General features: G+C 38.7%; 1 protein-coding gene across 1 annotated transcript in view; it reads left to right on the forward strand.

Moving 5' to 3' along the window:
• Positions 1-26,631, forward strand: part of igdcc4 (immunoglobulin superfamily, DCC subclass, member 4) — a 183,522-nt gene that overhangs the window by 71,515 nt on the left and 85,376 nt on the right. The window contains exons 3-4 of the mRNA XM_063066033.1: positions 253-394; positions 15,595-15,728. Of these exons, the coding sequence (XP_062922103.1) occupies positions 253-394; positions 15,595-15,728 (276 nt within the window). The remainder of the gene's footprint in view (positions 1-252; positions 395-15,594; positions 15,729-26,631) is intronic.

A 26,631-nucleotide genomic window follows, 5' to 3' on the forward strand; every position in this document is an offset into this window, starting at 1 on the left:
TAGTATACTTACTGAAACATGTCATTATGTTTGTAATGCAGATCTTCCTAGTTTTGATGTTTGATTAAAGCAGCAAGTCTCATTAAACATCAGAGTATAAGACATTTTAAATTGTAACATAAAGCAACTGTCATAAACATTTGCTGAGGTTTTATTATTTTAATACCAGAAGCAGGTATTTAGCATGTGTTTGTTGCAGTAACTTACTTTAATTTTTATCTCACTACACTCAAAGAAAATGTTTTTTTCCAGCTTTGTCACAATTTCATCAGCAGCCACAGTCACAGATAGTGGAGGAGAATGGAATCGCCCGTTTTGAGTGTGGAATTAGTGGACTTCCAACTCCAGTTGTCACATGGGAGAAGAACCAGACAGCTATTCCAGATCACTCAAGGTAAGCTTTTGTAATGAACAATGATGTTCACAGTGTTGTTGATACAAATTTATCTGTTAGTAGGTCACCTTGCAGATCCATTTAATATGTCACATATATCAAATTGCACCAATTGATTTATTTAAGTTGTATGTTTACCAGTGGTTAATTCCTCTGACTTTGTGCCTCCGTCTGTATGGTCCCTTAACTTCCCTTTACCACAGACCTAGATTTCATTGCTTTCTCCTAACCCTGACCATTCCTTGGATGAGCCCAGTATTGCCTTCTGATTAAGCAAGATTTGATAACGTCTCTGAGGACACAGGGCGGATCGAATAAACATTCCTTCTCCTCCTCCTCCAAATGAAGTACTGGTACCGACATAAAAAAACCACCTCCGCTGCCACCATGCACACTTACACAAAGTTAGCTCTGCCCCTCGCACACAAAGCAGCCCTCTATCCCATTGGAGGTTCTGGATATTTTAATCATTTTAAGATGATTGGAATCCTGTATACAACTCAAATGCTACTAAAATTTCCAATATAGAGGTAGAGGAGAGGTAAACATGACAAAAATAGTAAAATGAAGAAAAGTTGGAAACTGCAGAATGACAATTTCTGAAAAGTATTTGTCCTTGAACAATGCCATGAGATTAATTAGAACATGATGAAAAATGGAAAACCATCAAAAATGCTACCAGTGTTATAAAAATAAAAAGGATTGCAAATTGAGCTATAATGACAAAATGTGAGCTGCACTGACCATTATGTGATTAAAAAACCACACACTACACTATATAACGACATTTGCTTCTCTCATTTCTGAGCTGTTTCAAATAGTTGCAATACTCAAATGCACCAAGCCTTCGCTGCATCCATGTATTTATACTGTGGCAAGTTAAAGCATATTTGGGATTCTGTTTCAAAATTGAAATAGGCCGTTCAGCTTCAAAATCCATGCTGACTCTTGAGCTTTTAATTTGTTTGCACTAATTCTCTGCCAATCTAATTTTACTTGCCTCACATTTCCACCAACTCGTATCCCCCCCCCCACCCCCAACCCCCAACCCCCAACCCCCAACCAAGATTTTACCATTCACTGACAAACCGGGTCAATTTACTGTAGCCAGTTAAACTACCACCTGCAATGCTTTGGAATATGGGAGGAAATAGGAGTAACTGAAGGAAACTCCATACAGATAGCACAGAGGAGTTAGATTTGTGAAACAACAGGTCTCCTAGTTGTACCACTTAGCCGTTTTCATTTTTAAAAAGATTTTTTAAATTTTGTTTTCTGGTCTGGAAATAGGGCAAATAAGCTTAATTGCCTATTGAATTACCTTTCTGTTCTAAATTGAATTGTAAAGGAAGCAGTTAAAATAAATTAGACTATTTGCTTTTGTTTTCAGCGATAGTTCACTGGAATTTTCATGGCAACTTGCAACATTTATTGTTATCAATTCTTTAGTCTTCTCTTCCAGAATTCCCTTGTCTTTGAATTTTTCCAATTTAGAGGGTAGGCTTATTCTAGATCTTAATGCTCTCCTCTATTGAGGTGAGAAATAGTAACTTCACTAATTACAAAATTGCTGGCCATCTCCCAGCATGTTTGTATAAAGGGAAATTGGTGACTGCAATCTGGTTGAACTCATGCGTCTGATAGGCGTTTTTCATTGGTAGTTCATTTGCTACTGAGGGTCTAAAAAGTTTTCATTTCCTCCTACTGAGAAGCAATTTCCCAAAATCTGTTCTGAAAACTTTTAGCATATGTGACTATAAATATTAGACTGATTGAATTTTTGGCATCTAATGATAAATTATAGAAAACTATAGCACATGAATGGGCTTTTTGGTGCACAGTGCCTGCGCTGACCATGATGTCAAATTAAAATAATTCAATCCGCCTTAATTCCATATCTGTTCATGATGGTTTATGTACCACTACCAAGAGCTGAGGGTTAGTTTGAATATAGTGAATTACAGTTAATTGGGGCAGCCACTTATTTGGAATAATTCTTAAAAAAACAAAAACGAATCAAGGAAATACCTTGGATTACCTTCGTTTGTTTGGGACACAATGTTGTTTAAATGGGGTGGACAACTGTTGCCAAACAGCTCCTAACTAGAGTCAGACGCGTGCACTTGTGTGGCAGCTAGGTACAACACTGTGCTTAGAGTGAACAATTCTCCACTGATAACATTTAGAAACTAATACACAGTTTTGTAGTACTGTAGTGGTATTGGTACTGTTCTAATTTGTTCTGTTTTTTATTTACTGTAAATTAAGAATTTGTTATTCAGTTTGTCGTTTTTATACCTTTTTAATTTTTTTCCATGAAACTTCGGATAACTTAATTGGGCAAAAATGTACTGATTCCAATGTGCCCCAATTAACCAGAATGCACTGTATTCATAGGAAAAAGAAATTGCTTTCTTGTGGTTGGTTGTTTACTGTATTTTTTGAATGTGAAGTACACTCTGTTGGACATTTTCAAGTTCATTTTTTTTCTTTCAATTGATTATATTTCTTGGAACAAATGACTTTCCTCATTTCATTTAATTCCAATGTGAAAGAGCAATTTTGTGAGAGGAATTATCTTTCGATAAACTACTTCTGGTCAGAGTGTTAATTGGACTTTTGGCAAGAAATTACATGACTCAGGCCTAAACATTTACCAAGCTACTTGAATCTACATAAAGACGGGGAAAAAATGGGATGGATAAGCAATATTGGAGCCAGTGCCAAAGACTAATGAATCTTCAGTCCTTTACTAATGTATCTAGATGGTCATTTGGTTATTTAGTTTGCTTAATCTATAAGTAACTATAGCCCAAGTAGTCTTAGGATTTCTCCAAGCTTTGAAGCAATGGCAGCATTTTAGCATGGCTGGCCTATCTTTAGTGAGATGCAGCATGGCCAGGAACTTTATTGTTCATTGATACTTGCAGTGTCATGAATTTAATTGGCATTCCTCATTCAGTAATGGTCAATGTTTGTACTGTATATAATAAGACTGGATAGGTGAGTGACAAATGATATTGATTCAATGTGTCATCTGTGTTCTCCAGCAAGAACTTATTCCTTTACACTGAAATTCATTGGTGTTATTTCCATCTTCCTCTTGTATTAATATTCTGGTGGTCTCCTGAAACCATAAGTTCACTTTTGCTGGAATGGGTTAGAGGCAGTGTCCCTGTGGCTGGAACGGGTTAGATCAGTGTCACTGTCACTGGAATGGGTTAGAGGCAGTGTCCCTGGTCACTGGAATGGGTTAGGTCAGTGTCACTGTGGCTAGAATGGGTTAGAGGCAGTGTCATTGTCGCTGGAACGGGTTAGATCAGTGTCAGTGTCACTGGAAGCTAGCAAATAATATCAAAGAGGATACTAAAAGCTTTTTCAAGTATATAAAGAGTAAAAGACAGGTGAGAGTAGATATAGGACCGATAGAAAATGATGCTGGAGAAATTGTAATGGGAGATAAGGAGATGGCAGAGGATCTGAACGAGTATTTTGCATCAGTCTTCACTGAGGAAGACATCAGCAGTATACCGGACACTGAAGGGTGGCAGGGAAGAGAAGTGTGCGCAGTCACAATTATGACAGAGAAAGTACTCAGGAAGCTGAATAGGCTAAATGTAGATAAATCTCCTGGACCAGATGGAATGCACCCTCGTGTTCTGAAGGAAGTAGCTGTGGAGATTGCGGAGGCATTAGTGATGATCTTTCAAAAGTCGATAGATTCTGGCATGGTTCCGGAAGACTGGAAGATTGCAAATGTTACTCCGCCATTTAAGAAGGGGGCAAGGAAGCAAAAAGGAAATTATAGACCTGTTAGCTTGACATCGGTGGTTGGGAAGTTGTTGGAGTCGATTGTCAAGGATGAGGTTACAGAGTACCTGGAGGCATATGACAAGATAGGCAGAACTCAGCACGGATTCCTTAAAGGAAAATCCTGCCTGACAAACCTATTACAATTTTTTGAGGAAATTACCAGTAGACAAGGGAGATGCAGTGGATGTTGTATATTTGGATTTTCAGAAGGCCTTTGACAAGGTGCCACACATGAGGCTACTTGACAAGATAAGAGCCCATGGAATTACGGGAAAGTTACATACGTGGATAGAGCGTTGGCTGATTGGCAGGGAACAGAGAGTGGGAATAAAGGGATCCTATTCTGGTTGGCTGCCGGTTACCAGTGGTGTTCCACAGGGATCAGTGTTGGGGCCGCTTCTCTTTACGTTGTACATCAACGATTTGTATTATGGAATAGATGGCTTTGTGGCTAAGTTTGCTGACGATACGAAGATAGGTGGAGGGGCCGGTAGTGCTGAGGAAATGGAGTGTCTGCAGAGAGACTTGGATAGATTGGAAGAATGGGCAGAGAAGTGGCAAATGAAGTACAATGTTGGAAAGTGTATGGTTATGCACTTTGCCAGAAAAAATAAACAGGCAGACTATTATTTAAATGGGGAAAGAACTCAAAAGTTCTGAGATGCAACGGGACTTGGGAGTCCTCGTACAGGATACCCTTAAAGTTAACCTCCAGGTTGAGTCAGTAGTGAAGAAGGCAAATGCAATGTTGGCATTCATTTCTAGAGGAATAGAGTATAGGAGCAGGGATGTGATGTTGAGGCTCTATAACGTGCTGGTGAGACCTCACTTGGAGTACTGTGGGCAGTTTTGGTCTCCTTATTTAAGAAAGGATGTGCTGACGTTGGAGAGGGTACAGAGAAGATTCAGTAGAATGATTCCGGGAAAGAGAGGGTTAACATATGAGAAACGTTTGTCTGCTCTTGGACTGTATTCCTTGGAGTTTAGAAGAATGAGGGGAGACCTCATAGAGACATTTCGAATGTTAAAAGGCATGGACAGAGTGGATGTGGCAAAGTTGTTTCCCATGATAGAGGAGTCTAGTACGAGAGGGCATGACTTAAGGATTGAAGGGCGCCCATTCAGAACAGAGATGCAAAGAAATTTTTTTAGCCAGAGGGTGGTGAATCTATGGAATTTGTTGCCACGGGTGGCAGTGGAGGCCAAGTCGTTGGGTGTATTTAAGGCAGAGGTTGATAGGTATCTGAGTAGCCAGGGCATCAAAGGTTATGGTGAGAAGGCGGGGGAGTGGGACTAAATAGGAGAATGGATCAGCTCATGATAAAATGGCGGAGCAGACTCAATGGGCCAAATGGCCTACTTCTGCCCCTTTGTCTTATGGTCTTATGGAACGGGTTACAGGCAGTGTCACTGTGGCTGGAATGGGTTAGAGGCAGTGTCACTGTGGCTGGAATGGGTTAGAAGCAGTGTCACTGTGGCTGGAATGGGTTAGAGGCAGTGTCACTGTGGCTGGAATGGGTTAGAGGCAGTGTCACTGTGGCTGGAACGGGTTAGATCAGTGTTCCTGTGGCTGGAACGGGTTAAATCAGTGTCTCTGTGGCTGGAATGGGTTAGAGGCGGTGTCACTGTGGCTGGAACGGGTTAAATCAGTGTCTCTGTGGCTGGAATGGGTTAGAGGCGGTGTCACTGTGGCTGGAACGGGTTAAATCACTGTCTCTGTGGCTGGAATGGGTTAGAGGCAGTGTCTCTGTGGCTGGAACGGGTTAAATCAGTGTCACTGTGGCTGGAGTGGGTTAGAGGTGGTGTCACTGTGGCTGGAATGGGTTAAATCAGTGTCACTCTCGCTGGAACGAGTTAGATCAGTGTCACTGTGGCTGGAATGGGTTAGAGGCAGTGTCACTGTGGCTGGAATGGGTTAAATCAGTGTCACTGTCGCTGGAACGGGTTAGGGGCTGTGTCATTGTCGCTGGAACTGGTTAGGGGCTGTGTTACTTGTCACTGGAATGAGTTAGGGGCTTTGTTACTTGTCACTGGAATGGGTTAGGTCAGCATTCCCCTGAACATTTTCATGTAGCATCCCACCTGTGGGAAAGCACATTTCAAATCTCCAGCCTGCACCACACAGGACAGAGTTTATGTGAGTGCTTTTGTCTCCAGGTTCCATTGCAAGTTAATTTATTTTCATGATCGGGCATTACTGGCAAAGCCAGCATTTCTTGTCCTTATTGCTCTTGGGATGCTCAGGGGAGCAGGTCTCCCTAATTACCCTTGGCAAAATCACGGGGAGCAACTTTCTTGATTCACTGCAGACCTTCTAGTGAAGTCCTCTAATGCTGACTTTCTGGGATTTTCAATTTTAGATTTCTTTATCACATATACATTGAAACATACAGTGAAATGTGTCATTTATGTTAACAACTAACACACACACGAATGTACTGGGAGCAGTTCGCTACACAATCTGGCACCAACATAGCATGCCCACAATGTTTAACACAACAACAACACAACACACAGCACAGAACAACACAAGCAGCAACAAGAACAACAACAGCAAAACAAACCCCTTACCCGCCCTCCCAACCCCTCACTGACACAGACCTCCAACCTCAAGATAGGCTGCCTCTGGGCCTCCAGTCCTTAGCCCTGGACTCTCAGTCCCACAGACGTTTGTGGAAATTATGTTCTCATGCACCTCCTAACCTTGGTGCTGGATGTAGTAGGTTTGAATAGTGCTGAAAGAATGGTCTAGGTGGGTAATTGCAGTGCATTTTATAGAGAATCTATGCTGCAGGCAGCCAGTGTAGCTTGTGGAGGGAATGAATGTTCAGAGTGTTTAGGGAAGAGTGGGTTGATGATCTGTCTATTAAGCAGACTGCCTTGTCCCAGATGGTGTCAAGTTGCTTTAGAGTTGCACTTGGGTGGTGAATATTTGGAATTTACAAATGAAGAGGACTTTGGAGTTTCAGTTGCTAAGCATGTTCGAAATAAACCAATAGAATTTTAGGTACTTTGGGTATCAAGATTGCAGCAAAGTGGCACTTGGGTAAAAGACAACTCATGTCCTTATTGAATGGTGGAACAGGCATGAAGGGTCAAATGGCCTTCTCCTGTTTCAATATTTGCCCCCTGCCCGGGTGATTTTATTGCACCTCTGGAAAAATAATTCCTATCAGATCAAACAAGCAGAATTTTGATTCTGAACTTCGCTCTGAAATTAGGAGCAGCCTTGATTAATATCCTTTGTCAATAATAAAAATAACTGCAATACCTTATATAACAAGATAACAACTAAAAACCTTAATTTCATGATTAAGGTCATACCTGAATGTGAAACATCTTTTTTTAAACTTGAACATGTATTTTTTATGTTGAAGAAGCTCTTTTGGCTATCTCGATCGATGGATGTTTTAAGGCGTAAAATCAAATGACAGATCAAATCTTTGTTTCTCACCGTCAGTTTAATGCTCTCTAATTATCCAATTACGCAGTTCATGAATTGCTGATTTCTGTTTTTGCAGTTGTTTAGCAATTATTTATTTCTCTTCCAGAAACTGTTTCCATCTGTCTTTTTTTTGTTTTTCAAGATTTCTTCTTCCACCTGTCCTGTTGAACATTGAACCTTTAAGGCTACTGTAAAAATGCAGTATGGTTTACAAAGCTGTCTCCTGATTTTCCATTAATAATTAAAAATTCAATAAATAACTTATTTTTGATGTAGTTTAGGATTCACTGAGTGTACGCTGGTGTATAAATGCAAGTTATTTGTTCTTTTCAGTGCATTATGTAGCCAATATTATTTAAAGGAATGAAACTTAATCATCTTAAGTGCTTCCTACAGTGCATGCTCTTCCTTACCCTGGCACGAGGGTCATTTATGCAACTTATCAAGGAATGGAACTGGAAGATTTGTCAAGTTTTTATATTTTCTAGATTCGTAATATCAATTACTGAGTTTTGGACTTTACGAATGATCTTTCTTCTTAATGATAACAATAAATCTAAGCAACCGTAGATATAGGCTGCTAACCTTGATCCTCAGGTGATTATGTTGGTGCTGGGCAGGACGGGTGCTGGGGAAATCTGGTTGGGAAGGGAATGGAGTGCAGGTGGGGAACTGTGAAGGGACAGGTAGAGCTCAAAACTTATTGAGCAATATGTCAACCAGCTTGTATCTAAGCTGTTAAGTTGGTCGGATTTTATTGCTTTTGGAAATACGTTTACTGAAAAATGTGCAGAATGACCCTGAACAAGGAATCTGTGCCATCTGTCTCCTTGCTATTAATGGACAATCTTCACACATGCACATATGGCTGTCAGCACATAGGTGCTAACAATGTTTTGTCGGAATTGTCTGACAAGAGATGTTGTGAGTCTCATGTACCTGCTAAAACTAACCAGTGCAAAATTTTATTCATGGCTGTATTGCATATCTGAAAGGAAAAGTAACTACTTAATCCAATTACTGTTGGAAATCAGTTTGGAGAGCAGTGGTGTTACGGAAGTGATCACTTTATGATGCTGCTAACCTTGAGTTCCTAGTGTAGGTGGTCAATATTTTGGGAGAGATCTGCACAAAGGAACCCACTACAGGTCAAAATGAAGCTATTTGAGGAGGGAAGTGTTGGAAGAGATACCGTAATGCCCACATTGATGGCATAGGTACCTGATTGCAAAGCTGTAAGAAGATCGATGATGTTTGTATATCAACACATCAGATTTTTTTTTATATATGCTTCTGATTTCCTGATTTACACTGGATTGGAAGACCACTATGCTCAGTAATATGAGATTGCCATGTGGGAAACATCTCACCAAGTGGACTTGACTTTATCCTTATTGACCATTGGGCTTTGGTGCAAGTTGTGACATTTGTTGATCATTTTTCTCTACTATCATTATATACCATGAAGGAACACAGACATTGATATTATGGGGCAACTCCAATGTTGAGAATAAATTAGAACACAGGAATACCTCCATCTGATAATATTATGTAACCTGAAATCTATTTTGTGTTTTAATTAAATTTTCTGGTTTTTAGGAATCACTTACAAGACAAAAATATATTGGTCATCCTTGATTGTTGAGAAGGTGGTGGTGAGCCACCATTTTAAAATGCTGCTGAGAAACTGCAAATGAATTCTACATTCGTTATGATAGAAAGGTGGTTATTGATGAAGCAGCTAAAAATGGATTAACCATAAGATGCTGACAAGAGGCATAATCTGCTCTAGATTGCTAATTTATAATAATATCACTTTTGTATGAAAGTTCTGGTTTCCTCTTTCCTTTCAAGTCATTCTGATTTCAGAGGATTGCCCAACTTTGCTTAAATTGTTAACTGTTACTGATTATGTTAGAATAAATAGTACCAAATCTATTGACTTTTCAAGAGATTCAAGATTGTTTAATAACAGTTCCAGTACACAAGTGTAAAAGAGAATCGGATCTGATGCAGCACAGAAAGACAGTAAGCTAAAGAGTAATAATAATAAATGAACAATAAATATAAACACATTTGATTAGCTTGTATACTTTGATTGTACATCCATGATGTGAAACTAGGAACAGGAATGTCTGTCTATACATGAGGTGACTGTGACAGGAAGTGATAAAGTAGTGGTGCTGGGGGGAGGAGGGGTGGGTCAGTGGATGGAAGCATTAATCAGCCTTACTGTTTGGGGAAAGTAACTGTTTTTGAGTCTGATGGTCCTTTGCAAGTGTCTCATTGTCTTTACAGCAGGATTTGTGATAAATGAATCTAAGAACAGAAGCATGCACGTGCCACTTGGGCCTTCATGCAATGCTGCCATTCATTAAGTTTATAGTAATTTTCTTTCCCATGTTCCCATATCTCCTTTTCCCTGGAATATCCCAAAATCTATTGATTTCTATATAATATGTATGCATACAGTATATTGTCAGTGTTTCTGTCCTGATGAAGGGTCTTGGCCCAAAACGTCGACCATTTATTCCTTTCTGTATTGCTGCCTGACCTGCTGAGTTCATCCAGCATTTTGTGTGTATTGCTCTGGATTTCCAGCATCTGCATAGTCTCTTGTGTTTATGATGACTGTGTTGTCAGAATTGTTTCCACAATAATTTCCTGATTGATTCTGTACCATGCAACCTGGTGATGTGCAACTCCTGCTGATGTTACCTGCCCCTATCCCTACCCAAACTGATTCTAAGTGAAGATCCTCCTAACCACTGCTGTTGTGCAGCCTCTAATACCAGGACTATGTTTCTGGAATATTTTAATCCCTGCTTTCCATCTATTTGTTGCAGTTTCATTGTATTTGTTCCATTAATTTGTACAGTGTATTGTGTTACGGTTGTTGTATTCATACAGATAAAGTGTTTAATTTGACTTTTTGCTAACTTTGATATTTCTGACTCTAATTGGAGGTATACAATTATGTTATAGACACTGTCCCTTCCTGTCAGACTCTGGTTATTATTACCCATTTTCCTACCATACATTATCACTTCATTAATTTCCTTCAACTTTCTAAATTCCCCTTCACACCCTGCTTTTACATTTATAGGCCTAGTTATTCAATTTTCTGGATGCTAGTCCCAGCCAGGTTCAGTTGAAGCTTGTGACAATGGATCAGCTCCTTCTTTTGTCATTACTAGTACTGGTTCTATAAGTTCAAGCCCATTTTTCCCACATTAATCTTTGAGGCAAGCATTCAGTTCTTTGTGATTTTCCATAAACCGAAGTGTAAGAGACTATAGTTGTAATGCAGACATTAACTTTGTAATTTGCTTTTTAATTTGGATCCTAACTGCATGGTTTGTGGAATTGTGGACTGTGGAACTCTCTCTTCATTTTCACTTAGGATTCCTGTCCAGCCCTCTTACTTAAGATTCACGCTCACTTAGGATATCTGTCCAGCACTATTCAGATGCCCTTAACCCTGAGAGTGAACAATTAATAGTCTTTGGGTGCCAATCTCCAAGGTGCAGCGAAAATTATAATTTCACTGAAATATTCTGTTCCCTGCTATCACAGATACCATTTCTTTCGACTCCCCCCTTTTGAATGCCCTCTGTGTTACACTGCTGTGGTCAATTTGTTCTCTGCAGTCTCTGTTGCCATCCATACAGGATGCTGGAACCTTGCACCTGTTGGATAAGTGCAAAGGCAGAGGTTCCTGCAGACCTGCTTTCTGGACTTCCATAACTGATTACTCCCAATTGTACTTCCTGTCCCTGTTAGTCATTTCTACCTTATTTATTCTAAAGGATGTGACTGGCTCCATTAAAAATGTATCCAGGGAACTTCTTTCCTAATGCTGAATTTCAGGCAACAAAATGACCTGAAGGCCTTCTGGCTGCAGATGTCTCCATGGATTCCAAATGATTTCATCAGCTCTTACATAAAACACTTAAAATACATAGCATGCTCTGCTATGTCTATCTTTAAAACATTTTTTATTCAATTTATTTAATTATTTTACCATCGCGTGTATCTCAGTTGCATAGTCAAAGTTCACATTCCATGGATGCTGCATTCAGAAGAAGCTATTCTAAAAAAAATGCTACTCTTTCAGCTAGTGATGTATACGTTCATAGTTCATAGTCATACTTTACTGATCCCGAGGGAAATTGGTTTTCGTTACGATTGCACCAACCAAGAATAGAGTATAAATATAGCAATATAAAACCATAAATAATTAAATAGTAATATGTAAATTATGCCAGGAAATAAGTCCAGGACCAGCCTATTAGCTCAGGGTGTCTGACCCTCCAAGGGAGGAGTTGTGAAGTTTGATGGTCATAGACAGGAATGGAATTTGAATTTGGTACACCAGTAACTTTGAGTTTTCAACCAATCCATCTTTGAGAGTTGAATTTATATGAATTGGAACTAAACTTCTTAAAAATCTGTATTTTACTTTGAGAAATTAATGCTTTGTACATCAATCATTGGTAGTCTGATATTAAAATAAGATAATGCTTTATCCTTGCTCTGAGTTTCTATTTTATTGACAAGCATTTAATCATCAGCAGAAAATTATTCCATCTTTACTCCATGGCTTCATAAATTGGGAGCAAAGGATCAAAACATTAAACCTTGCATTGATAAAATTCTGTAAATTTATGATGTGCTACTGGCTTCTTGATGTACTCTAGCTTTTCTTATCACTAAGCAAAAGTCAGAATAGTCTGTCCATTAACATCTTGTTGTTAAGAAATACAGTGGATTCCAGTTAATTGGGCCATCAATTAATTGGGGCAGCCTGATTAACCAGTTTGGGATAACTGTTAAAGAATAAAAACTAATCAAGTAAATATCTGGGATTCCCTTTGTTTATTTGGGACACCATGATGCTTAATTGGGACAGGAGACTTGCCAAACAGTTTTTAGTTTGTCTCAGTCACGTGCACTTGTGTGGCCATTAGACACTACACTGTGCTTAGAGTGAACAACTTTTAAATAGCGTAAGTTACGTGTGTTTGTCAAAAAGCAGTGATTTTTGCCACTGATAGTTGGTGACAAATAAGCAGGAAGACAATTCAGAACAGTTTTGCTCCCTGCGGTTTCAAGCATTCAGGCTTGGACTGGGAGTGAAAATGAAAGTATTTCACTACTTCAATAAGTTAGAAACTGCGAAGATTCTGAAGTTATCAAAAATCATCTTGAATGTTACCATGAGAATGAAGACTTGGACGATGCAATTGTCAAAAGCAATGTTTGAAGCAATCCTTTATCTGCACTAGTTGTCTGCACTGATTTTGTTAATTTACAGTCAATCAAAAGAACATGGCAGCATACACTGATGATTTTTTTCAATCGATAACAATTAGGAACTAATACAGTTTTATAGTGCTGTAGTGGTATTGGTAGTGTTCTAATTTGTTCTGTATTTCATTTAAATACAGAATTAGTTACTCAGTTAAACAGTAGCTGGTCTTTTTTTAATATCTTTTTAACTATTTCCAGAAAACTTCAACTAATTGGGACAGCTGCTTAATTGGGCCAAAATGTACTTGTCCTGATGTGCCCCAATTAAATGGAATCCACTGTACTACCGTATGTGCAACCTCATGAATTTCTAGAAAAGCCAATTGCTAAACTTGGTGGGTAGTCTGTGTATGCAAATTAGTTTTTAAATGCAAGCTGCTGTCATGTCTACTGAGAGGCATTTTCATGGGCTTCCTAAGTTTTGCCTTGCTGTTCATTATATATGAAAGCCTCAACATAGATATTTTGGTCATTATATGTCAAATTTGAGCCTTTTCATTGAACCAATACAGCAATGAAACAGATATTCAGTGATTGTTGCTAGGTATCAGTCAGATGTAGAAATTTCATTTCTTTCTCTTTGTTCAAGCAGAAATTGTAGCAGTCTCACTGCCAATTTGCTGGGAATGAGCTGATTTTAAATTGATACTTGATAATTTCTAGTTTTTATGTATGGGTTCACCTTGTCATTGACCTTTTTTCATAAATAACAATGTGCAGTGAATAAATAAAGTTTGTAGTTATAACTGAAATTGGCCAGTATAGTTATATAAATAGTGTATCAATAACTTTAAAATAGACTGTTGTGTTTGTTTAAAAGGAAACATTGTCAAGTCTATAACCTTGCTGAAAGTTTCAAAGATCCTTTTTTTATAAACACGCTATTCATGGAATAGTTACAATCATGTTTGAACAGAGTTTTAAATTAAATTGAAAATTTCTTTTTGGAAAAGTTTGGAGTAGAATTACAGCACTTTTATGGAGATCATAGATACTTCTTTAAATTATAATTTCCATGTACATAAAAATAATCTGGTTGAAAGAAATGCTCAATATTACATGGAATTGAAATTCTCACCTTTTAAATACACAATTGGCAGATGTAACTTGCTGCATTTAAGTTTTGCATTCAAAGTTCAAACTATATTTATTATCAAAGTATGTGTTATCTACAACCTTGAGATTCACCTCCTTACAGGCAGCCATAACACAAAGAACCCAATAGAACCTATTTAAAAAAGACCAACGAACACCCAATATGCAGAAAAAAAAACAAATTGTGCAAACAGTAAAAGTAAGCAAATAACATTCAGAACTGAAGTTCTTGAGAATGAGTGCACAGCACCGAAGCCAGTCACAAGCAACCCAGGTGTCCGTTAGTTGCAGGCCACAGCCTCAGTTCACTGCAGAGAAGAGTAAACCTTGTGAGCAGTGAGCGGAACCCTGGCTCATCCCTCTCCACTAGCCCTGACACCCTTTGTTTTTCAATCTGGCCCAATGCTAAAATCAGCCAAATAGTGAGTTGTTCCTCACTCTCGGACCTGGGCTGTGCTGCTTCAGTATGCTCTCAGGCCTAGGACCTGCCACTTCGATTCGGCCCATACATTCCATACTGCAAGCGTCCTGCACCTTTGAGACTTTACACTGCAAAAATACCGGGTCATACAGGAAGTTCAAAAACTCAACTCCGAAAGGGAAGTTACAGGTTGTTGATTGTAGTGACCGTTTTTGAGCAAAAGTGTGATCGGTAGTCAGTAGTTTTGTTTGCTGCTATCAATTCATTGCTATGCTTCACCAGTGCTACCTTAAACCAGAAACCATTTTTCTCCTATATGGGAAACTTAACGTGTTCAGTAAGTAAATCCCCGAGCTTTTTCTTAAACCTTTAATTGCCTGTTCCATTGTACATTTGTAACCTGATGCCACCCCATTTGAAACTATATCTTTCCTTTGTGGTCATGCCTTATGATCATAATTTAGATTAGATAACTTGCTTATAATTATTATTGTATTATTTACATTTGGATATTAATGAGAACAGTTGAGTTGTTTTCATATGTTGTGGTTGCATTCTTTTACTATAATAGCCCTTTTAAAGCAAAGCACCAAGAAACTCAGAGTTATTTAAATTGGATTTCTTCCAGAAAGGTTTAGTAGATGTTTTAGCAGATCAGGTGCCCTTGCAAATATTCCTAGTATTTTTCTTTTGTTTTTGACCGTTATTTTGGTTAATCTTGATGCTTGGAATAAATTTCAAACTGTTTCTTAGTTTCCAGCTTTATCAGTGGTCAGCAACCCTGGCAAAAAAATAACTGTTTTTGAACTCTCCTTGTATCCAAATGATCTGTAGAACACCAGTATACGTGGTTATCTATCATCCTAGCTTCTGTCACCAGTGGCAAATAACTGCAAGCCAGGTTTTGCACTTTTCCCTTATTTTCACATCATTTCTAAAGTAACCTATTGAGCAGAAATAAAGGTATATTTAAATTATAGTAAGTTAAAATAATGTGTGACACATCAAAGGTACTTTGGCCATTTAAAAGTGGTGCATAAAATGCAATGAAACATTATATATTTCATTCATTTGGAACATAGATGACAAAGCAACATTGGATTTGTTTTTCAGATATATTGTCCTCCCAAATGGAATTCTGCAAATTGTCGAAGTGCAGGCAAGTGATGCTGGAGAATTCCGTTGCGTGGCCACAAATGTAGTTCAGACACGCTACAGTCAGGATGCCAATCTCACTGTATTACAAGGTAATATGATACATAGATTATTATAAGGAAATCTATTTAAAATTTAAAATTTGAAGCTGTTTATGACTTATAATTTCTCCTGGAGAAGACAAAAAGTTTTCATTTCATTGCTAGGCAAATATCAGAATTGAATTTTATAACTTTGAGTCAAGTTACTAAACATTTCCACCCATGTAATGTGATTCCTCTGGGTTGTCTAGCCTCCATGTGACTCTGTAACCATGTTGTTAATTTGGCTAGTTCAGTTAAACGCTTGGGAAATAGTGAGTAACATATACAAAATGCTGGGGGAACACAGCAGGTCAGGCAACATCTATGGAGAGGAATAAACAGCTGATATTTTGGCCAAGACCCTTCAGATAGTAGATTCTCAAACATTGTCATTTGTGGAATTGCCTATGGCTTATGCTGTTTAAAATCAGTGATGGTTGAGCCTCTTTATGAATGTACTCCTTTATTATGTGGGAAGTCATGAATAGAACTGAACACCGTAACATCATCGGCAGGTGAAGCTTTAGGTTTTTAAGTCTATTTCGTAATGTGTAAATTCTAAATGATTGTGCTTTGTATGCAAAGTACTATTAGACTTACAGTATCTATAAAAAGTCTTCACTTCCCTTGGAAGTTTTCATGTTTTATTGTTTTACAACATTGAATCACAGTGGATTTAATTTGGCTTTATTGACACTGATCAATTGAAAAAATCTCTTTTGTGTCAAAGTGAAAACAGATCTCTACAAAGTGATCTAAATTAATTACAAATATAAAACACAAAATATTTGATTGTATGAATATTCTCACTCTTCAAATCAGCATCTGGTAGAAGCATCTTTGGGCAGCAGTTACAGCCTTGAGGTCTCTATCAGCCTTGCACATCTGGACATTGCAATTTTTTCCCATTCTTCTTTTCAAAACTGCTCAAACTCTATCAGATTGCATGGGGATTATGAGTGAACAGCCCTTTTCAAGTCCAGCCACAAATTCTCAGTTAGATTGAGGTCTGGATATTGACTTGGCCACTCCAGGACATTAACTTCGTTGTTCTTAAGCCATTCCTGTATAGCTTTGGCTTTATGCTTAGGGGCATTGTCTTGCTGGAAAACATATTTTCTCCCAAGTTGCAGTTCTCTTGCAGACTGCATGAGGATTTCCTCCAGGATTTCCCTGCCTTTTGCTGTATTCATTTTACCCTCTACCTTCACAAGCCTTTCAGGCCCTGCTACAGTAAAGCATCCCCACAGCATGATGCAGCCACGGTAGGGATGGTGTGTTTTTGATTATGTGCAGTGTTTGGCTTACGCCAAACATAGCATTTAGTCTGATGGCCATAAAGCTCAATTTTGCTTTCATCAGACCATAGAACCTTCTTCGCTGACTTCAGAGACTCCAACATGCCTTCTGGCAAACTCTAGCTGAGATTTCATGTGAGTTTTTTTTTCAACAGTGGCTTTCTTTTAGCCATTCTCCCATAAAACTGCGACTGGTGACTGGAGAAGCACCTAGGCAACAGTTGTTGTATGCGCAGTCTCTCCTATCTCAGCCACTGAAGCTTGTAACTCCTCCAGAGTTGTCATAGGTCTCTCGGTGGCCTCCCTTACTAGTCCCCTTCTTGCATGGTCACTCATCTTTGAGCACAGCCTACTCTAGGCAGATTTACAGCTGTGCCATAATCTTTCAATTTCTTGATGATTGACTTAACTGTACTCCAAGGGATATTCATTGACTTGGAAATTTTCTTGTATCCATCTCCTGATTTGTGCTGTTCAATAACTTTCACGGAGTTGTTTGGAGTGTTCTTTTGTCTTCATGGTGTAGTTTTTGCCAGGATACTGACTCTCCAGCACTTGAACCTTCCAGATACAGATGTATTTTTACTACAATCAATTGAAACACCTTGACTGCACACAAGTCTCCAAAAACAGATCTCCATTTAACTAATTATGTGACTTCTAAAAATATTTAGCCGCACCAGTGATGATTTGGTGTCTCATATTAAAGAGGGTGAATACTTGTGAAATCAATTATTTTGTGTTTTATATTTGTAATTAGATCATTTTGTAGAGATCTGTTTCCATTTTGACAGGAAAGAGGCTTTTTCTGTTTATTAGTGTTACAAAGCCCAACTAAATCCAATGTGATTCAATGTTGTAAAACAATAAAACATGAAAACTTCTGGGCGGGGGCAGGCTGAGTACTTTTTATAGGCACTGTATTTTATGTTATCCTTGTCAATTTATGCTATATTGATGGAGATAATTTTTGATGCATACCTCAAATATAATTATCATCAATGCACACCACACAAAGATGACTGCCGCACAGAAGAAACTAAAATGAAAATAAATGTAATTATTTGTATACGTCAGCTCGGGATATTTGTGAAGGGTGCATCTGTTACTTGGCCCATGTGATGAGAATGCTTACTGGATCACTCTTACATTCTGCACTTTCTTGTCCATATATATACACACACACACACACACACACACACACACACACACACACACACGGTGACATGCAAAATTTTGGGCATCCCTGTTCAAAATTTCTGTTACTGTGAATACTTAAGTGAGTAGAAGATGAACTGATCTCCAAAAGTCATAAAGTTAAAGATGAAATATTCTTTTCAACATTTTAAGCAAGATTAGTGTATTATTTTTGTTTTGTACAATTTTAGATTGGGGTGAAAAAAGGAAAGGAGCACCATGCAAAAGTTTGGGCACCCTAAGAGATTTGAGCTCTCGGATAACTTTTACCAAGGTCTCAAACCTTAATTAGCTTGTTAGTGCTATAGCTTGTTCACAGTCATTGTTAGGAAAGGCCAGGTTATGCAAATTTCAAAGCTTTATAAATACCCTGACTCCTCAAACCTTGCCCAACAATCAGCAGCCATGGGCTCCTCTAAGCAGCTGCCTAGTACTCTGAAAATTAAAATAAATGATGCCCACAAAGCAGGAGAAGGCTATAAGAAGATAGCAAAGCGTTTTCAGGTAGCCATTTCCTCAGTTCGTAATGTAATTAAGAAATGGCAGTTAACAGGAATGGTGGAGGTCAAGTTGAGGTCTGGAAGACCAAGAAAACTTTCCGAGAGAACTGCTCGTAGGATTGCTAGATAGGCAAATCAAACTCCCATTTGACTGCAAAAGACCTTCAGGAAGATTTAGCAGACTCTGGAGTGGTGGTGCACTGTTCTACTGTGCAATTTCTTTTGTGACTTAGCCAAGAAGTAATTTTGTAAAATAATCAAATAAAATATCAGATAAATATGTGTTTCTTGTTTACTGTGTAATAAATGCTTATGATTATTAAGAAGATTGATACATGTGTCTTTAGTCAATGCATTTAAACAACTATGACTATAAATTTAAGTAATATATTGGTATTTGTCTCATAACACAATACCTGTTGCCATTTTTTGTAATGTATATGTTAATTAGATTTAAAACACATCTCATTGCTGTCTGGTTGTTTTAAAGAAAGCCTTTTATAACTGACTTGTTTCATCAGATCTTACTTGTATTCAAAGTTCGAAGTAAAAATTTATTATCAGAGTACATACATGGCGCCACATACAACCCTGAGATTCATTTTCTGCGGACATACTTAGCAAATCTATAGAACAGTAACTGTAAACAGGGTCAATGGACAACAAACTACGCTAATGCAGATATAAATAAATAACACTAAGTAACAAGCATAAAATAAGATAAAGAGTTCTTAAAGTGAAACCATTGGTTGTGAGAACACCCAGAAGTGGAATGAGTGTAGTTATCCCGTTTTGTTCAAGAGCCTGATGGTTGTAGGGTAGAAACTGTTTGTTGAACCTGGTGATGTGAGTCCAAAGGCTCTTGTACCTTCTACCTGATGGCAGCAGCAAGAAAAGAGTATGGCCTGGGTCGTGAGTATCTTTGAAGATGGATGCTGCTTTTTTACGGTAGATGTTTCATGCAGATGTGCTCAATAGTTGGAGGGTGGGTCTTTACTCATGATGTACTGGGCCGAATCCACTACCTTTTGGAGGATTTTCAAGGGTTCAAAGGTACAATGTAATGTCAGAGAAATGTATACAACGTACATCCTGAAATACTTTTTCTTCACAACCATCCACAAAAACAGAGAAGTGCCCCAAAGAATGAACGACAGTTAAACGTTAGAACCCCAAAGTCCCCCCCAGCTCCTCCCCCCATGCATAAGTGGCAGCGAGCAACAATCCCCCCTCCCCCCACCAACAAAAAAAAGCATTGGCACCCGTCACTGAGCACTCAAGCGTGAGCAAAGCAACAGCAAAGACACAGACTTGCAGTTACCCCAAAGACTTGGTGTTTCACCCGGTATTCAACATACCACAGCTTCTCTCTCTCCCAAATAAGGGAGAAGGGGATTCCTCCATTTTCTGAGCGAGCGGGGAGACATAACAAAGAACTCGCTGGTGCATGATGTTAAAAGTCTGTTAAGTTGCTTTTTGCGAGCTCTGTGCCTGAAGATTGCAAAGATCCCGGGTCTCCAGGCACACAGCAGATATCCCGATCTCCCAACAACACACGGGTCTCCTGTCGTGACGCTGACCCTCGATCTGCCTGTCTCCAGAAACCTGAGATCCTAGGCTTCCGAATTTGAGCCGGACTCTTCGGCCAAGCCTTTGGCGTGCCGAACAACAGCTAGTTATGGAACCCCGCGTGCGGGTCCCATTCCTGCAAAGAACGGTAGTCAGCGTGTAACTCCAGGTCAGCATCTTCAAAAGAACCCTGAAAGGGAAAAATAGAGATATTAAAGTTGGAAATAAAGCTGTTTCAGAAGATTCAAGCAAAGGAGTCGCCATTAGGTGCCATTAACCCGCTGAAGCTCTGCTTAAAGACATTGGTGTTTCCATATCAGGCCATTATATAGTCAGTCAGCACACTTTCCAGAACATGTCTATAGAAGCTTGCCAAGGTTTTTGATGATATACTGAATGTCCGTAGACTCCTGAGGAAGTAGAGGCACTGCCGTGCTTTCTTTACAATTATATTTATACCATGGGTCCAGGACAGGTCCTCTGAGATAGTGACATCCAGGAATTTAAAGTTACTGACCCTCTCCACCTGTGATCCTCCTATGATTACTGGTTGATGGCCCTCTGCTTTCCCTCTCCTGAAGTGTACAATCAGATCCTTGGTTCCTTGGTTGAGAGGTGGTTGTTATTATACCACTCAGTCAAATTTTCAATCTTTCTCCTATATGATGATTCATCACCTCCTTTTTTCCAATCCACCACAGTAGTGTCATCACTAAATATTATATATATTCAAAAATTCTAAAAAGTTAATTTTTATTGAAATTGTTTCATGGGCAGAATTCACTGTGGATGAGCTTTCAAATCACAATATTTATTTCAATTGAAAACTAAGTGAAAGATATGTTTACTTTTTATACCATTCAGACTCTTCCCTTCTCTGAATAATTTCATTTAAAAAATTCATAGTCCATCCCATTTATTGTCAGTCACTTTTTTCATTCTTCCACCAATAATCTATCGTCTGAATATTCAGTAGTATATTAAAATTTATCTTTATTTCCTTATTTGTATTAAACTTCACTTGTATTCAACTCCGCTTCACATTCCCATTCTGGTATGCCCATACATGGCCTCCTCTACTGCCAGGATGAGGCTAAACTCAGGTTGGAGGAGCAACACCTCATATACTGTCTGGGTAGTCTCCAGCCCCTGGGCATGAACATTGAATTCTCCAACTTCCAGTAATTCCTTCCCCCATCCCTGTTTCACTCTGCCCCCACCTCCAGCTGCCTATCACCTCCCTCGTGGTTCCGCCTCCTTCTACTACCCATTGTGCTTTCCCCTATTCCTTCTTCACCTTTCCTGCCTATCCCCTCCCTACTTCCCCTCCCCCACCCCTTTATCTTTGCCCTTACTGGTTTTTCACCTGGAATCTACCAGCCTTCTCCTTCCCACCATCCCCCCACCTCCTTTATGGGGCTTCTGCCTCCTCCCTCTTCAGTCCTGACAAGAGGTTGCGGCCCAAAACGTTGACTGATCATTTCCATGGATGCTGCCCAACCTGCTGAGTTCCTCCAGCGTGTTGTGAGTGATGCTCTGCCACCCTTGTGCCTCTCGTTGTCATTCTGGAGATGTGCAGCCCTTTCATCCCCCATCTCTTCATCTCTTCTGTTTGTTGTTTGTCTCTGATTCTGGAGACGTGCATGCCTGTCCTCCTCTGTCTCTTCTCATTTTTTTTGTCCTGACTCTTTGATCCTGGAGTTGTGTGGCCCTGGCCTCATCCAATTCTTGTTCTCTCCCTCTCCTTGCCGCTTCCCAACAATGTTTGGCGTCATCTCTTGGCCATAATGTCCCCCTTCCCTTTCCATGCGGCATAGTTAGGCTGACCATTTTTTTTTACCCTAATGCTGGATAGAAGATGTGAAACACTAACACCAAAGGATGCTAATTATTCTTGATGATGTAGTTGGCGCTCTCCTAAATGGACGTGATATAGTCACCACTTTCCTTTGACTGTAGCAAAGGGTTTTATGGGTTTCTGGAAGTACGTCATTACAATAAGATTTAGTTATCTCTTATTGATGGGTGGCAGTTAGATCTGTCCCAATCCTGCACATGCTGATAGTGATTAGCAGAATGTGATCCCTCGAAATAGAGCTGGCCTGCCCTTTTGCTCCGTAGGTGTTGCTGCTGAGGCTGGCCGTGCGCATGCGTCGGGCTGTCGCGTCCCGATTTCCATGATGGCGGACCGGCTCTTGGGTGAAAGCCAGCCTGTTGATTTTTGGTGAATGAGCAATTTTATACGAATATATAACCCTGAACTTTGCCTGCATTCTGTAAGTTAGCGCATTTTAATTCGATCTAGCCAAAAAAAGTGCCACTGTAATGCACCGTTTGCGCTAATTGGAGGTCACAAACAGACAAACAGAGCATGAGAGTTCTAGTAGTATATAGATTGATGAGAGGGTAAAGGAGAATAAAAAAAGGAATTAACTTAAGGTTAGTGGTTGATGGTCAGTCATTGTGGACCTGATTGGCCAAAGGTCCTGTTTTTGTGCCTCTGACAGGATAATGGTTAAGAGCTGACATGTAATTGGGTGGATCCAGATAAGAAGGGAGTGTACGCATGCAGGTATACCTGTAATTGTAAGAATGTGTGTGGAATTATATCTTTGATGTGATCGTGCCAAGAATTTTTAAGCTTCATAGACCAGCAGTAATTTTTTCTTGGTTTTAGCATCTCTGTAAGAATTTTGCATCAACATGCCCGGGAGAGCAGCTCCCTTGCCTAACACTCAATTAAACAATGGTGTGCTTTGTGACTATTTTCTGAAGATCCCTGGTGCCAATTTCACTTGTTCAACATTTGTGCATTATTCTCCCAGTTAGGAACGGCAGGTTAAAGAGATTCTGGTGAGGTGAAGCTATTTACAAAGGAGTAATATTTCTTGTACATGGATCAAATGAAAGTATTTTTCAATGACTTTTATAGTGGTTAGCACATTGTTTCCTTATTATGGCTGATTTTTACAAATGAATGCTTTTTGAACTAGCCATCGTTATTCAACCTTTAGGCTTTTCTGACCCAGACTGAGAACTTTTTTTTCCCACTGTTTTAGACTGCTCTTAAGAAAATGAGAGACAAAAGCCTTGCATCTTTGTAACCAGAATCTATTTTCATAATTGTTTCAAGTTGTAGGAAAGCTAAAACTGTTCTAAGCCAAGTAGGTATATTTCAAGCATGTCCTTTTGGCAACCTATGTCCAGTGCTTCCAAAGCGATGTGCAACTTGAAAATATTTTAAACAATAGCATCTTTAAACTTCTACTACAAAAGAAACTATGCCAATTTATTCTATAAAGAGCTGCTTGCCATTTTTCAGTTTCTTTGTACCATTGGTCATTTTATAATTAATGTTATGCACCTGTATGTATTTCATGTTGGCTTTTAAAGCAACACTGGGATATAAATTACTTAAATTTTGTGTGTATTTTTTAATGTAAAACAGTAGACTGTCGCTATTACACCAAATAATTCTAAATAAATTTTAGAACCATTGTGTAATTGAATGTAGTCTAGAGACTATCATTGATCACTAGTTTCAATTATCTAGCTTATTTTATGAACTCCATTGGGAATTCACCCAAATTCACTCTTGGCAAGTAGGATATCTAATTATATGTTCTCAGCAAGAGAAATTAACTTAAGTAAGGACAGTATTCTTTAATGCTAGTTCCATATAAAGCTAAGTGACAGATTTGTTTAAAAAATTATTCCTAAATGCTTTACAAATTTTTAAATAATTTCCTTTTATTTTCCATGCAGGGTAGTCAATCTCCCATAATAAGTTAAGTACCCTGCAACATTTTGTCTACTATTCTTGTATCTCTAATAGTCATTGATTTTATTTTACACCATTAAACCAAGCAACTTCAAGTTTGTTGCCTGTTATTCATGGCATCTGTCATGCTGCCATATATAACACGTTTACATGAGCTTCAGATATCTCTCATAACATCCACATCAGCCCAAATACTCATCAGTGACAAATCAACAACTCCCCCTCCCCGATTTAAAAAAATCCTGTTCTTTGTGAGTCATGAAGACTCACTATTATGTAGAAATAAACAGCAACTTAATAATGTTGAATGTTAGAGAGTCTGCTGTGTGTGTTTTGTCTGGCTACAGCTGGTCCTATGCTACCTGATTTGAATCACACTCAGTATACAGTAAGTAGTTTGGCAGTTTTGTTCAAAATCTGAGAACAAAATTTTCAAAATGGATGATTAAATTGTCAATTGAAGTAATTGTCATTTCCCCAGTTTAGTTGCATGAATGTAGAAGGGTTCTGGTAGCTGGATAATTCTCTGTTTGATACATAACATATGTATCACAGCTCACTGATTGGCTGAAGCCTGATTATGACTGCTCCTATTCAAAATGTGAGATTGTTGACAAAAATTCACGAAGATATGTATTTGCCTAATTTAAGTAGTTGTTTTTAAACATTGACACTGATGATGTGGCTAAAGTAAGAATGGTGATGGCAAGACTTTACTGACGTCCTAGAATGCCTTAATCTTTACTTGAAAATAGCTATATGATATTTACCTCATTTTGACAAATGACCACATCTGGCTTGGCAATTGAATCCATTATTTATTTGCAGACTTGCAACATACAAGATCTGAGCTTAATTGTATGGGAAAGGATCAAATTAGAAATAAGCAGATATCAAATAAAAGAGTATGATGCTGTGTAAGAAAGAAATACAAGATGGAATGAATGAGGAAGAGAAAATAGATCATATCAGCATTCTCTATTAATCATCTCAGGCCATGTTCTCCTTCAAAAGTTTAAGATTTTCCCCCCAAATTATATTCTAAAAATACTTTGTATTGGCATGGAAGGCTGTGCAAGTATAAGTGTTACTAACTTCAATGAACAGATCTCTTTTTGTTGGAAAAAAGCCATTATTATTGGATGGTTTCCACTATTAGAATAATTAGCTGTTGATATTGTTTAATAACACTGTGCTAAATTTGCATTTTAATTATTGGTAGACTGGCATAAATAGTACATTCTTACTGGGCTGCATTGTTGGCTGCTGAGAATAAACAGCATGTACGTGTATAGTAATCACAGTGTAATCGAAAGAGGGAAACATTATGACAGAGTAAATTCCTTGTTTCATATCCTTCACAGTGGCTTATTAGCTTCTGTAAAAACATAATGTTACAAGTGATAATTGTATTAATGCCTCAGCATCTTTGCCTTTTTATGCCACTTTATTAATTCCAGACCAAGGCCAAATATTTAAGACAGAAGTTAGATAGAGTGCTGATTTTCTGATAATTAATCTGCCTAGCTCTGAAAAGTCGGGACTGCTTGTACTGGTGAAAACAAAGAAGTGGCTTCATGGTGAGCACTCAAAACCAGAGCTTTGGACCTTTAGGTTATACCAATAAACAATTCAGCAAAGCTTGGATTACCATTTAGAGGTTGAAAGCAAAGGATTTTTCTCTGCATACAAATGGCTAAAGCTCAAACTGAAATTTGACACTTGGCAAAATGTGCAACTCCCCACTAGGTTGGCACTCTTGGCATGCAGTGCTTTCCCCCAGGCGTACTCTTATGAAATTTTCCTTGTTTTAATAAAAAAAAACTCAAAAGGCATAGTTACTCTTATTTCTTTAGTGGCTTCAGCCTAATGAAAACCACTTTGTATTTTTATGGCTTAACTGGTTTTGTGAGTTTTGCACTTCTCTGCCAAAATAAAATGCTGCTGCAAATACATCAGGAATACAAATACAAGCTCTGGTCTCCTTTATTTACTGCCATCTTGGTAGAACAGAGGGTTCTGGGAATACAGGTCCATAAATCTCCTTGAAAGTGGTGTCACGGGAAGTTAGGGTCATAAGGAAAACTTTTGGCACATTGGCCTTCATAAGTAAAAATATTGAGTACAGGAATTGAGAGGTTATGTTAAGTTGTATAAGATGCTGGTGAGGCCTAATTTGGAGTATTATCTGCAGATCTAGTCACCTACCTGCAGGAAAGATATCAATAAGATTGAAAGAGTACGAAGAAACTTCATGAGGATGTAGATGGGATTTGAGGATCTGAGTTATAGGGAAAGGTTTGAATAGGTTAAGCCTGGAGCATAGGAGAATGTTTGGAGATTTGATAGAACTATATAAAATTATGAGTGTTATAGCCAGGTTAAATGCAAGCAGGCTTCTCTCACTGAGCATAGGTGAGACTAGAACTGAAGGTCTGGGGTTAAGGGTGACAAGTGAAATGTTTAAGAGGAACGTGAGTGAGAACTTCAGTCGGGGAGTGGTGAAAGTGTGGAATGAGCTGCCAACAGAAGTGATGGATGTGGGTTTGATTTCGATAACAAAGAGA

This window comes from Mobula hypostoma, chromosome 13 (assembly GCF_963921235.1).
Source record: "Mobula hypostoma chromosome 13, sMobHyp1.1, whole genome shotgun sequence".
In the NCBI taxonomy this organism is placed as follows: Eukaryota; Metazoa; Chordata; class Chondrichthyes; order Myliobatiformes; family Myliobatidae; genus Mobula; species Mobula hypostoma.